This window comes from Petaurus breviceps, unplaced genomic scaffold (assembly GCF_028583685.1).
Source record: "Petaurus breviceps papuanus isolate PSGF00001 unplaced genomic scaffold, PetGlider_PUasm1.0 37, whole genome shotgun sequence".
Classification (NCBI taxonomy): Eukaryota; Metazoa; Chordata; class Mammalia; order Diprotodontia; family Petauridae; genus Petaurus; species Petaurus breviceps.
In genome coordinates, this window is record NW_027186296.1 from 100,700,436 (window position 1) to 100,713,805 (window position 13,370).

At 43.1% G+C, this 13,370-nt stretch overlaps 1 protein-coding gene across 1 annotated transcript in view; it reads left to right on the top strand.

Annotated features, from left to right (window-relative positions):
- The first annotated feature begins 448 nt into the window (after positions 1-448).
- HTRA1 (HtrA serine peptidase 1) overlaps positions 449-13,370 on the top strand; it is a 71,664-nt gene continuing 58,742 nt past the window's right edge. Inside the window, exon 1 of the mRNA XM_069099154.1 lies at positions 449-1,345. Within this exon, the coding sequence (XP_068955255.1) occupies positions 856-1,345 (490 nt within the window). The 5' untranslated portion in view covers positions 449-855. The remainder of the gene's footprint in view (positions 1,346-13,370) is intronic.

The following is a 13,370-nucleotide window of genomic DNA, read 5'->3' on the forward strand; positions in this document are numbered from 1 at the left end:
ACTCACGTTCTTTGCCGAGAAAGACCTTAATTTTTTATGAGCCTGAGTCATGGAGAGGAACAGCTCTAGAAAGATGGATTGGAACCGAAGTTGCAAAAGTAAAATCCAATTTCAGGTTGCATTTCAAGTGTGGCGCCCCTATCTCTTACCCTTTAGTCTCCCCACTTCCCACGGGTGCCTTTCCCTCTTTTATCATCTCTGTCTCCTCTCCCCCCATTCTGTCAGGGTTCTCTCATAGCATCTCACTCTGATTCAGCCCTGCCAGTCTTCCCTTGCTCAGACCCGCCTGGCATCCCTTCGCCTGGCTCTCTCTCTTTCTCTCAGTCCCTCCTCTTCCTTCCCCTTCCACCTCCTCCCCCGCCTGCGGGCGCCGGGCGGTCCTCAGCCGAGCCAGGAATCTGGCCGGCCCCCTGGCCAGCGGCGCTTTAGGCTTCAGCCTCTAGTGCCCTTCCCAAATCCTAATCGTCACCGCCCACAGAAGCCAATGAGCTCGGCCCGGCTCACGCAGATATACACACGAGATTGTTTCCCCCCTTCCCTTTTCAGTCGGTTTAAAAAGCAAACGCTGTCCCGATTCGGAGAGATTTGGCGTCTAGTCCTCTCCACGACCAGTCTTCTCTCCTCCTCCCGGGCGCTCTTGGCGCAAGCTGTTCTGCTCTTTGCAGGGGCCTCTCCTCTCTTCCCTCTGCTCTGGGAGAGTAGAGAATTTCTGAGTTCCCGAAGCCTTGCCTCCCTGCCTGCCCAAGCCCCGGGACGCCTCGCAGATCTCTGCTCTGTGCCGCCATCCAGCCACTTCACTGTGTCCCATCTCCTTGCTGTACGCAGCGCTTCGCATCTCCCTTCTTTCGGCTGATCATGCCTACCCGCGGTTTAGGGGCTGTACTGCCGCCCTTGCTCCTGCTGCTGCTGCTGCCCCCAGTGCCCGGCGCCGCCCAGCTCTCCAGGAGCCGCTACGAGGCTAGCCCCCTGGTTTGCCCTGAGCGCTGCGACCGCACGCGCTGCCCGCCGCCGCCCGACGACTGCGAAGGCGGCAGCGTTCTGGATGCCTGTGGCTGCTGCCAGGTGTGCGGCGCCAAGGAGGGCGAGGCGTGCGGCGGAGGCGCGGGAGGCGAGGGCCCGTGCGGCGAGGGGCTCCAGTGCGTGGTGCCCTTCGGGGTAGCAGCTTCGGCCACAGTGAGGAGACGCGCCCAGTCCGGGCTGTGCGTCTGTGCCAGCAGCGAGCCGGTGTGCGGCAGCGACGCCAAGACCTACGGAAACTTGTGCCAGCTGAAGGCAGCGAGCCGGCGTTCCGAAAAAATCGGGCAGCCTCCAGTCATCGTCATCCAACGGGGCAACTGTGGCCAAGGTGAGCGCACGTCGGCTGACTCCGAGGTGTACCTACAGTGAGGAAGTAGGGGAGGGGAGACCAGCCTCCTTGTCGCCCCCTGAGGTGGTAACTAGATGTGTGGTTGGTCACCTGTGGTGTGTGAGGCCCCTGTTTGGGATGTTAATGACCTTTTTATAGAACTATGGGATTCGAGGCACTTATTTTGGTAGGAATTACATATCCATCTAGCTCAGTTTTCTTGGCTTTACAAATGAAGACACTGAGGCCCACGGTATGGCTTGGCATAAAAGTACATAAATATCAGAGTTTAGATTCAAACTCTTGTCTGACTCCAAATTCAAAGCTCTTTCTGTCTTTTCTTTATTATCAACTGCAACTTACTTTTGCACGGCACTTTACAGTTTTCCCAGGCCCTTTTGATCTATGATCTCATTTAGCAACAACCAAAGAGGGGTAGGCCACAAGGTGAGTTTATATTATCCACATTTTTCAACTGAGACTTAGAATTCATGTGACTTGTCCATTCTTACAGTTCAGTGGTAGAGCCAATATTAGTCCCCAGATATCTACTTCTGACTCCTAATGTGATTGCTCTTCATCCTATCACCTCCTTATTGGAAGGGAGCAGAAGTATTAACTTTGAATTGGTTCATTGTTAGGCTATGCCAACCTCGGTGGCATCAGTCTGGTACAGGGTAATGAGGAATGAAAGGAGATCAATGGGGCAGGCTCATGGAAGAATGTAGAGGGTAAAAGAACAATTAGAATTTCCATTTTCATTCAAAACGTTCCTCCCTCCAAAACTGAACTCATTTCAAAGAGGACACCAATTTAATAGTTGTGATGGCTTAACAGTAGAACCACTGTGTGGTTTGCTGTTTTTAGTGCTTCTCACCATGTACCTAAAAAAGAAGAGAAAAAAAATGAACTGCCCATTTGAATAAGGAATTCTGGTTTAGAATAGCTGATGTATAGAGAATTATGGAAAAGACATGGATTTAACTCCTTGTCTTCTGCCCCATTTTCAAAGTCATTTGAAACAGAAAACTTGGAGAAGAAACATGGGGTTTATTGATCAGGGGGTGAGAAGGGAATTTAAGAAGAAAAAGAGTTTGCATTTTCATGTGGGTCCTCAACATGAAGTGTTTCTTATGGGGGGGGGGGGGAGAATGTAAAGAAACCTCATGGAAAAAAAATCCATAAGCAACATAGAGCTGGCAAGTCCTCCCCTGAAACCAGATGTTTCTAATTGAATAAAATCTGCCAGCTTGAGTACAGTTTGGCAAGGGCCTTCCTGCTGTCACCTAGAGCCAGATTTGCTTGTACCAACTGTCAAGAAAGGGGGGAGGGAAAGGAAATAAAAAGGAAGAGGATTTTGTCCAAATTTTCTTTTGAGGAACAGAGATCGGTATGGTGAACTAGGAATATTTAACAGTGTGACATACCTGAGAAATCACCTTGGGATTGGGTTTTTGGACTTCTTGAATCACTTCACAAATGAGTATAAAACAGTTCTGGTCCTCAAGGAGCTTACAGTCTTGGGGAGCCAAGATGGATTTACATGAAAGAGTAAGCAACTAGCTTAGTGTAGAATGGGTGGTACAGAGATTAAATATTATAGGAGTTTAGATGATTGGACAAGGAGGCTGTGGGGGACATTTAGAAGTGGTGGATTTCAAGTCTGAAGACTAGGGTTCAGTTTGAGGCTTTGAGCCCGAGTTTCTTAATCTGTAACAATAAAGATTCCTGAACTGCTTTAAGACTTGATCTCCAAGGTCGTTTAAAGCATTACAAATCTATTCTAGCTGAAGTAGAAGGGAAGAGACAAAGGAAAGACTTTCCAGAGGCTGGGGAAAACATAGGCAAAGGTCTGCAAGTGGGAAAACATCAGTGATGTTTGTAGATCACAGTGAGATGCTTAGTTCAGTTGAGCAGAGAACAGTGAATACATGGGGATCATTCGTGAGGTCTGAGTCTGGAAAGGTCTGCAGTTTGGATTGTGGATGGCCTTCAGTTGAGCTGAGAACAGTGAGTATATGGGGATCATTCGTGAGTCTGGAAAGGTCTGCAGTTTGGATTGTGGATGGCCTTGAATTCCTGGCCAAGTACAGACACTGGACTTGATCCTGTAGGCAACAGGGAGTTATCAAAGATTTTTGAGCTGAGGAGTGACCTAATGAAAGTGATGTTAAGGATTAATCTGGCAAAATACTTAGAAGGGTTAGGGGTGGGTGGGGCTTGGTGGCCAGTCTGAAGAAAATTATAATAGTCTGAGTGTGAGGCAACAGTTTTGAAAAAGATATTTTTAGAGAGCAAGCCAACTGTTACTGTTTGTATTTTAATTGCTCAAAGACCTTAAAAGTCCCAAGGTAGCAACAGCAGTCAAGCTAGTTCTAATTTATCCTTGGCTGGGAGTATTCACTTAACAAGCTTTGGAATTTACCAAGTTATTAACACTTGGGAGTAGAGAGCAGCCACTTGCTTACCTAATTGCCTTAGACAAACACTGGAGTCCCCTTTTGCCTGCAGCTTTGGAAAAAGAGGTGTTACAAAGTGGCTGCAGAAGTGTGGGAGAGTCAGAAAGACCCAGGAGCCCCAGGTAGTTGTTGTCTAGACTTTAAATTCCCCAAAGGCAAGGATGTATCTGTTGTCTTGTATAGGCAGGAAGGTGGCATACCCAGTTAATTGATGAGATAAAACAGGAGATGATTGCTTTTCCAGGAGCAATGTGATAAATATACAGTCTGGGATCCCATTTGATCTGGGACCTGGTTATCAAGTGGTAATTAGAGGGGTTCTGGTGAGGTAATAATGATCGGGGCACTGCTATGCTGGGATATACTAAAGAATAAAAATAGTGACTGGCATTCACATAGTGTTTTAAGATTGGCAAAACACTTGACCTACGTTTTGGCCTCTGATCCTCTCAACATTCCCATCCAGGCAAAGTGAACTTTTTTGGTGTTCACAGTTTGTTTGTGTTGAAGGGAGAATTTGAACCCAGTTGTCTGGAAGAATGTAGAATTTCTGTAGGACCTAGCATGGTTATGTGTTCTACTTGGCCATTTAATGGAGTCAGCAAGATGGTGGTGGAAAGGGCATGGAACTTGGAGTCATAAGATCTGGATTTGATTCCCAGCCCTGTCATATATTCAGCATGTAATCTTGGAGCAAAGTCACCTAACCTTTCTTCTCATCAGTTAAAATAGGGACAAAAATACATTTGCTACCTCCCTCACAGGTTGTAAGGACCAAATAAAATACTGGATGTCAAGGGCTTTGTTGCCACAAAATGCCATACAAATGTAAGCTGATGACAATTCCCAAATTTCAGTAATTCAAGAAGGCCTTTTGGATTTCATTGGTTTCCATAAGCTCAGTCTTGCTATACTTTAGCAGATGGTCTTTGAGAATTCTTTGAGTGAAAATAATTTATCACCTTGGGGCCAACCTGTTGATAAAACTTTCTTACACCACATTGCCTATGATCCAGTGAGATTGGCTGACCTTGCTGGTCTTCAAAGAGGATACCCTATCTCCTGACTCCAGGAATTTTCACTGACTGTCCCCTATGCCTGAAACTCTCTTTCTCTGCATCTCAATCTCCTGGTTTCCTTCATTCTTAGCTAAAATACAACCTTCTACAAGAAACTTGTTCTAGTCTCTCTCAATGCTAGTGGCTCCCCTATAAGATGATTTATTAATTTATTTTTTATATTTATTTATTCTGTATGTATTTATTTTTTCTGTATATATTTATTCTCTATATATCTCCTTTATTCTGTATATATCTTCTTTATTCTGTATATATCTTCTTTATTTATTATGTATATATCTTCTTTGCAGATAGTTGTTTGCATGTCCATTAGACTGTGAGTGCCTTGAGAACAGAGACTGTCTGACCTTTTTTTGTACCCTCAGGACTTAGCATGCAATAGGCATTTAGTCACTGCTTATTGAGTTGACTCTGAATTTAGCTTAATTCAATCTCCCTATCTTGGTGTAGGAGCTGTGAGAACTTATGTCCTGGCTGGCACTGCCCAGGAAGGTTCAGGGTCACCTCCTTACTACAATAAGGCATCAGAGGAGAGCTTTAGTGAAGGATCATTCTTCTTCAATGTTTGTTGAATGGGTCTGTTCTCTGGTGGTAGTGGATGGGGAGGCGGCATTTTGTAAAACCAGGAAAACTTCTACCTACTTTTGAGATCAGCTTGCATGTAGAGGAGTGTTAATTAAGTGCCTTCTATATGTCAGGCACTGTTCTAAATTCTGTGGATATAAAGAAAAGGAGAAAAACAAAACCACACACAGTCTCTGCTCCCAAGGGTCCGTACGAAGCTTTGTATTTCTTGTTTTCCTGTCTGTGGGCAAGTTTGGGTTTATTCTTGAAGGGAGAGGATATAAAAGGTCACCCAGAATTTTATGTTTAGTATATTCCCCTAAGAGGAATGAAAGAGAAGGGGGGAAAGAAGGAAAATTATGAATCCAAATGTGAGAGACAGATGGAGTGAAAAAGAAGGGATAGAATGGGATGAGGAGGGTCTGAGATATCTGAACTGTATTTGAAGCCAGGACACATGCTGAGTAATGGGAAGGGCATTTCAGAAGAAATGACTCTGTTTAGTCTCTAAGTATATAACTCATCGGGAAGAGCAGTGACAGTTGAATGTATTTAGGTGAAAAGTAGAAGTATTCACCTTGGGGGGAATAAATTGTCCTGATCCATACACCTTAATGGATCCTCCTTTCTGTTGCTCTCACTCAATATTAGAATTTTATAAATTAGTAATGGGCTTGAAACAAATATCAAGTGACATCTACTTTGTTGCTTTTGAAACAGCTACAGCAGTGCTCAAAATAACTACGTATTCAATAAGCAATTAGAAGGCCTCATGAGCTAATTGTGGTCAGAACTAGGGGTAGAGCCAGGGATTTGGGACTAGTTTTTGACTTCTTTTTAGATTTATGTGATCTAGACACCTCTGGGTCTCAAATTTGGTAAGTAAAATTTCCATGCGCCTATGTTTCAAATAAATAACTTTAATGCCCATGCTTAATGTATTTTTTTAATGTGACATATCTTGGCAGTGCTTGAAATTTCTTTGAGGACAGATAAATAGCAAGCAGGAACGTTGAATGAATAATAAGGTTGTATGATATAATTTCCAATATAATAGAAATAGTTTACATCTACCTAATGCTTCTGATAATATCTGTGAGGTACAAATGAGGAATCATAGGTTGACTTTCTCAGAGTTGCACATATCACTTAGATTATGAGGAGCAGAGCCAAGATTGGAACCCAGGTCTACTAAGTATATCAAATGTTTTGTTCATTATACCATGATACTTATTTGTTAAGGACTGAATTAATTTTTTCTTCCTCCATTCAAACAGCTAGGTGGTGTGGTGGATAGAGTGCCTGACCTGGAATCAGGAAGACGTGGGTTCAGATCCTTCCTTCTTTCCTTCCTTCCTTCCTTCCTTCCTTCCTTCCTTCCTTCCTTCCTTCCTTCCTTCCTTCCTTCCTTCCTTCCTTCCTTCCTTCCTTCCTTCCTCCCTTCCTCCCTTCCTCCCTTCCTCCCTTCCTTCCTTCCTTCCTCCCTTCCTCCCTTCCTCCCTCCCTCCCTCCCTTCCTCCCTTCCTCTCTTCCTCCCTCCCTTCCTCTTTTCCTCCCTCCCTTCCTTCCTCCCTCCCTTCCTTCCTCCCTCCCTCCCTCCTTCCCTCCCTTTCTCCCTCCCTCCCTTCCTTCCTTCTTTCCCAACCAATGTTTTAATTCTATTTATAAATTAATCTATTTTAGTTCTTATGTGCATATGCATAGCAAATTGCAGAACTTATTTCTTTTTATATTGAATAACAGGGCAGGATGGTTTACTTGAAGGTGTGGGGGAGGGGGGCAGGATGGAGACTATAAAACATTGGGAACTCTTGCCCTATTATCCATGGGAGAACACAGAAATTGACACGAAGTCATAATAATCATGATTCACTGGTGGTCTTGGGTTTACTGCTGGAGTCGCTGGTAATTCCAAGTTTAATAATCATTCATCAAGCATTTATTAAGCACCTACTCTTGTGCCAGGCACAGGGGAGATAAATGCAAAGAATGAAATAATCCCTCCTCTGAAGGAACAAAAATAACACTAACAATTGCTAGTACTTATATAGCACTTTAGGATTTTCAAAACATTTTATAAATATGATCTAAAATGCTCCTCACAATGACTCTGTGAAGTAGGTGCTATTATTAGCTCCCTTTTACAAATAAAGAAATTGAGGCCAAGGTTACATGACTAGTATGTGTCTGGGACAGGATAGGAACTCAGACCTTTCTGACTCCAAGTCCAACACTATCTGCTGTCCTACTTGACTGTCTGAGAGAAAGCCTACATTCTACCCATAATGGATCAACATTATCAGTCAGACCTTGGTTCATAATTTTCCAAGCTTGAGAAGCCCTTTCCTACTTGTTGTGTAACAGGATTCTATAGAAAGAACAGTAATCTGCTTATAATAAACTTCCTTTTCGGTTTTGTTATGGGGCTCATTGCATGGGAGAAGATTTGGGGACTTCATATTTCTAGTATACTCCAAGAGTTGAGTCATCTTTGTTCCACATAAATTGGAGAGCTTTCAGTAGGCTGCCAGTATATTAAATGGCTAATCAATTCTCAGTGGGGGAGGGGAGATGATGCTTACAGAAATTCCTGCCAGTTTTGATCCAACTGGAAAATAACTGCCATCTGGAGACTGTAGGAGAAGGCAATAATATTCACCATTTCTTGGCAGACAGGAAACCCCCAAGAGGAGATCCTTATTCTATCACATCTCCCCAGTAGTAAATTCCCCTTGGCAAGGTATGACAATAAGATGGGTAACATGTGGTACCTTGTCAGGACCCATACCGTGAAGCATATGTGAATCAAAAGGTTAAATTGTAAAAATTTTCTATTACTGATGTGTCTTAGGTTTATTTCCCTTTCTTCTTGACAGCATGAGGTTTAATAACCCGTGATAGCTCTTGATTTTGTTGATTTGTCTTTAGATTGTGTCTCTCATAGATGTTCAACATGAGTAAAAGTAGGACTGGAATTAACCAAAGTCATCCAAAAAGAACCATGATCAATTCCCTCCCTCTCAAAAAAAGTCGATAATTCATTTATCACTGAGTAGCATGATGTAGAGTTAAGGAGTCAGGAGACCTGGGGTCCAGTCTGGCTCATTTTGAGCAAGTCAGCTTTAAAAATCTGGGACCCAATGAAAAATCCCTGCATTTGACAATAAGCTTTTGGTTGAGAATAAGTAGGGCCAAAGCCACAGGCTTGTCAGCAAAAGAAGGAAGGGCATCATAGACATCATTTGGGAAGTTCCAACCTCAAAGTCCCTGAAGCTGTTTGCCTAGTGAAGGCTATGATTTTCCATGCAGCCTTTAAAAAAAAAAAGGAGCTGAAATGGCTTTAAAAAACTTCCTTGACCTGAAAGACTTGCAAAAAGCTATCGGTCTGTGGACCAATTTTGCCTCCCCCACCCCCCTACTAAAAGTTCTAAGCTCAGAAAAATGTCACTGTGAACCATAATTACAGTGTTAGGCTGGAGAAGAACAATCAGCACAGAAATTATAATGAATGTAATAAAGTTAGTGAATCAGGGCAGAAATGTTTCACGTTCTTCTATAACCTCATCAGCCTTTCTTTGGGACAAAATGACCAACCTCTTAAGTCACTAAAAGCCACGATGACCAATAAGAAATCAGTCTTAAACTGGAGCAACTGGTATAGGATAAAAGTCATTCTATACTCAGTTATTAAATTGTCTTCTCCAGCTTACAAGTCTTTCCAGTTAGTGGTTGTTCTTGACTTTAGAAAGACAAAATATGTTATCATGATCTGTGGAAAGAAAAAGGCAAATCTAATTGAATGATGCTTTGGAGCAGGGTGGGGTTTGAATAGAATCAGAGAATGTTAACTTGGAAGGGACCCTTAAAATAATTTAATCACACCCATTCATTTTACACTTGGGGGAACTGAGGCCCAGAGAAGGTGTCTTGTCCAAGATCACACAAAACCAGTGAGTGGTGGTGGTCATTTGTCCTTCCTTTTTGAAGAAGACCAGTGACATCATGGGGATGTCTTGTGCCACATGTGAAATGGATTTAAGTGAGGTAGAGATGCACAGTTATCAGTCCTACTCTCTCTTCTGGAATTAAGGAGTCCAGTGTCAATTGTCCAATGAATGGTAGAGCCAGGGTGAGAGCATATGTCCATTGGCTCCCTATCTCCCAAGGCTCCTTCTCTTATACCAATGCAGGCATAAGCTTGTTCAGAACAAATGTTTCCTAAATTCAATGGAAGAATATAGGACAGTAGTTTTTTTTTTTCCTCCTTGCATCATCTTAACCCAAAAGTGGTTTTCAAATAAGGTCCCCAAAAGGCATTTTTGAATTCAATGTTGCTAAGAATTTTCTCTTAAATAATTGGTTCTTTTTTTTGTTATTTTTTGCCTTTTTGGAGGGCAGTTGGGATTAAGTGACTTGCCCAAGGTCACACAGCTAGTTTTTGTGTTAAGTGTCTGAGGTGGGATCTGAACCCAGGTCCTCCTGACTCCAGGGCCAGCACTCCATTCACTGTGCCACCTACCCGCCCCTAAATAATTGGTTCTTATAAAGGAAGAAAATGAATGTAGCATTAAAAATAACAATATTTTAGAGAAATAGAAATTATGTATCAGGTAGATTTAAAAAACTGTACTTTTACAATTTGTTAAATCACAGACTGTTAGTGACACATGAAACTTTCAACATTTTCTAAACCAATTTATTTTAAATATTTGGAAACTAATACCCAGAAAGGGGAAGCTACTTGCCTATGGTCACACTAGGTCTTAGAGTATGACCTTGTATGACCCTGGACGAGTCATCTAACTTCTATTTACCTCAGTTTCCTCAACTACAAAATAGGGATACTAATGGCATCTACTTTGCAGGGTTGTCATGAGTATCAAAGCACTTAGGACACATAGTAGGTATAGTATAAGTAGTTATTTCCTTCCCTTACCCTTAGTGGCAGAGTAGGGATTAGAACACAGATCTTTTGACCCTATTTGACAAAGAATGTTGCTTCTGCTACACCATCTTGATTTTAATTGTTCATGAACTGATTACTTGAGTCAGAAATTACTTCTGCCATCTGCTTGCCTTTTGCTAACTTCCTCTTCCATCCCTGCACTGCCCCCCCCCCCCCCCCCCCCCCCCCCCCCCCCCCACGACCTCACCTTGTTCCTTTCTAAATCTCTGTTTTCTTTGTCCTGAGAATGTCTTATCAGTCAAACCATTTTCCTTTCACCTGTACCTCTGGTTCCTCACCATTGCTCAGCTACACTCTGACTCCTTGGCTTTGTATGGACTGGAGAGGCAGCATGGTGGGTGCCAGGATTGAGGACAGATGACCAGACTTTATCATTTATTACCTTGCTAACCTTACTAAGTCCCTTTAACCCAATGACTTCTACTTTCTCATATATACAATTAATGGTTTGAATTAGATCAAGGGTTCTAAACATTTTTTTTTGTGTATTAGGTCCCTTTGGCAGTTTGGCGAACCCTTCTCAAAATAGTTTTTACATGTATAAAATAAAATACATAGTATTAAAAAGGAAACCAACTATACTAAAAAAAAGGACATAATTTATTACCTTTGAAAGTTCCTGTGTCTCCTGAAATCTACCCAGAGACCCCAAATTAAGAACCTTTGGGTTAGCCAGCACAGAAGCCTGTGCTTCTGCTATGTATCAGGCACTGATGTAAAGCCTGGGCTTTCCCAGCATCACCTGTTCACAATACGCCCTGCTCTCCCTAGTTTCTCGCCGCCCCACTTGATCTAGGGTTCTCATTCCTTCACTCAAGTCACTGATCCTTACTTCCTCCAATCCCCTTAAGCAATTGATGTCTCTGGAGTTCAGGCATCCTACTCTGGGCCACTTTGCCTGAGGAAAGAGAATTCCAGAGGGAGGCTGAATGATTTTGGCAGAGCAGTCTCACAACAAGGAGTAGCCAGAGCAGGAAGACTGCTTAGCTGAGAAATCTGGGAAGGTCAGGAACTGAGCCAGATGCTTATCAAGGGGAAAGTTGATAGTGTTTTTGTGAACTGAGCTTTCAGCTGTTTCCCTGAAGATAATAATAGATACATCATGTTTGGCTTTTGGTGGAGATTTTTGAAAAGAACTCGTATGGGTAGACTTGATTTGAAAACTTAAAAATAATTAACTAGCTCAGAAAAGACTGTTGTATTAAAAGAAAACAACAATTCCCATCAAACACCTCCAATTGCCCTGATGAGAATGATATTGAAAGAGGGCCTGAGTCCTGACTTTAATTCTACCCCTGGCTCTGGTTCTGTCCAAGTCTCTGTGATTTTGGGCAAGTGTCTTCATGTCTCGTGGCCTCGGTTCTTTCCTCTGTGACATGGGTATTATGGCACATCCTCTACCTACCTCTGATGACAGAGTCTCTGCAAGCACTTTTGAAACAACAGACCGAAATTCCAGTTAAGTACTATAGTAATATGACTTTTAGTGTTTAAGCATCAAAATTGAATGAATGAAAAAGCATTTATTTACTTTCTATGGGCAGGAACTATGCTAAGTGCTGAGGATACAAATAGAAGTTAGGTGAAAGTCCTTGCTCCCAGGGAGGTCAGACTCAAACTTTGGAAGAGAGAACATGAAAGAAAGTTCAGCTGTGTGGAGGATAGAGGCTCTGCAGCAGGGGGATTGGCAGCAGGACCCAGGGCTCCATAGTTTTCATCAGTAAGTCACGTGGGGGTGAGGCAGGCCGGGTGTCCAAGAGGCAAAAAGTCTTGGTAGTCTTTCATCTGATAGGAACAAGCAGGATGGGTTACTCCAGCCTCATCCAAGCCTTGTGTGCAGTCAAGCTAAATGGGTTCTGGGTAACTATGGGAGGGGATGAATGAAACTCAGCCTCTTTGTGACTGGAAAAACCAAGGGGACTGAAGAAATAGATCCAAGCTGTGGCTCCCACACCAGTGACTCATGTGTAGAGGTTTGCCACCTGTCTGCCCAAGTTGCCGCTAGTTTTATTGATCCTGAGCTTTATTCTCAGGCTGTCCAGTTGAGTTTTTTAGTTCCTCTTTCACCTCCTTTATGATCTCCTTTGTTTAAGGTTTGGGCAGTGTCCCTGAATGAAGTATTCTCTTATGTCACTAAGTGAATGATAGAGGGATTTATGATCCAGTCCTACAGCCTGGCATGTGGCACATTTCCCTCACAGTAAGCATGCTAAGCTGTCTTTGTGACAGGACCAGAGAGAGAGAGAGAGAGAGAGAGAGAGAGAGAGAGAGAGAGAGAGATCGCTTTTCTCTCCTCTCTCCCTCATTTAAACCATTAAAAAAAATCCCAAACACCAAAATAAAAATCAAACAAACAAAAACATACTTGAGTTACTTTCAATTCTTTTTGACCAAATTGGGTCATAAGTAGGACCAGAAGAGAGTGACCATCATCAGCTTAATTTTAAAGATCTGTTGTCTGAAGTCCTCTAAGACAACTTTTCCTTCAACTCCAGAAACATGTTAAATGCCTCTTATATGCAAGACTCAGCCTTGTTCTGAAAGGTATCTTCCCCTCCTTACCTTATACTCTTTGAATCCATGGCCCATACCATGAGGAGAAAAGGGCCCTTTCAGGGCTTGCCCCCATCTTTAGATTTCTCCCGCTCATGTCCTACGTGGTGCACCTCAGCACAGTCCAGAGGTCCCATTTTTGCCATCCTCTCTTCAGGTCCCCACCCGCCCCCAATCACCACAGAATTTGCAGTTGCAGCTGTGATTAGGATAGGGGCTGGTTTCCTGGACTTGCTTCTGTCTTTGTTTTTCTCCCTGCCCCAGACTGTTTTGGGGCCAGACTTAGAATTGCAGCCATTTTTGACCAGTTTCCTTACAATTTATATCCTGGGGCAGACAGATTGCAGCTACTCTAGTTAAAAGTGAGGCAAACTGAGTTCTGTAGGATGCATCGGTTGGCCTGT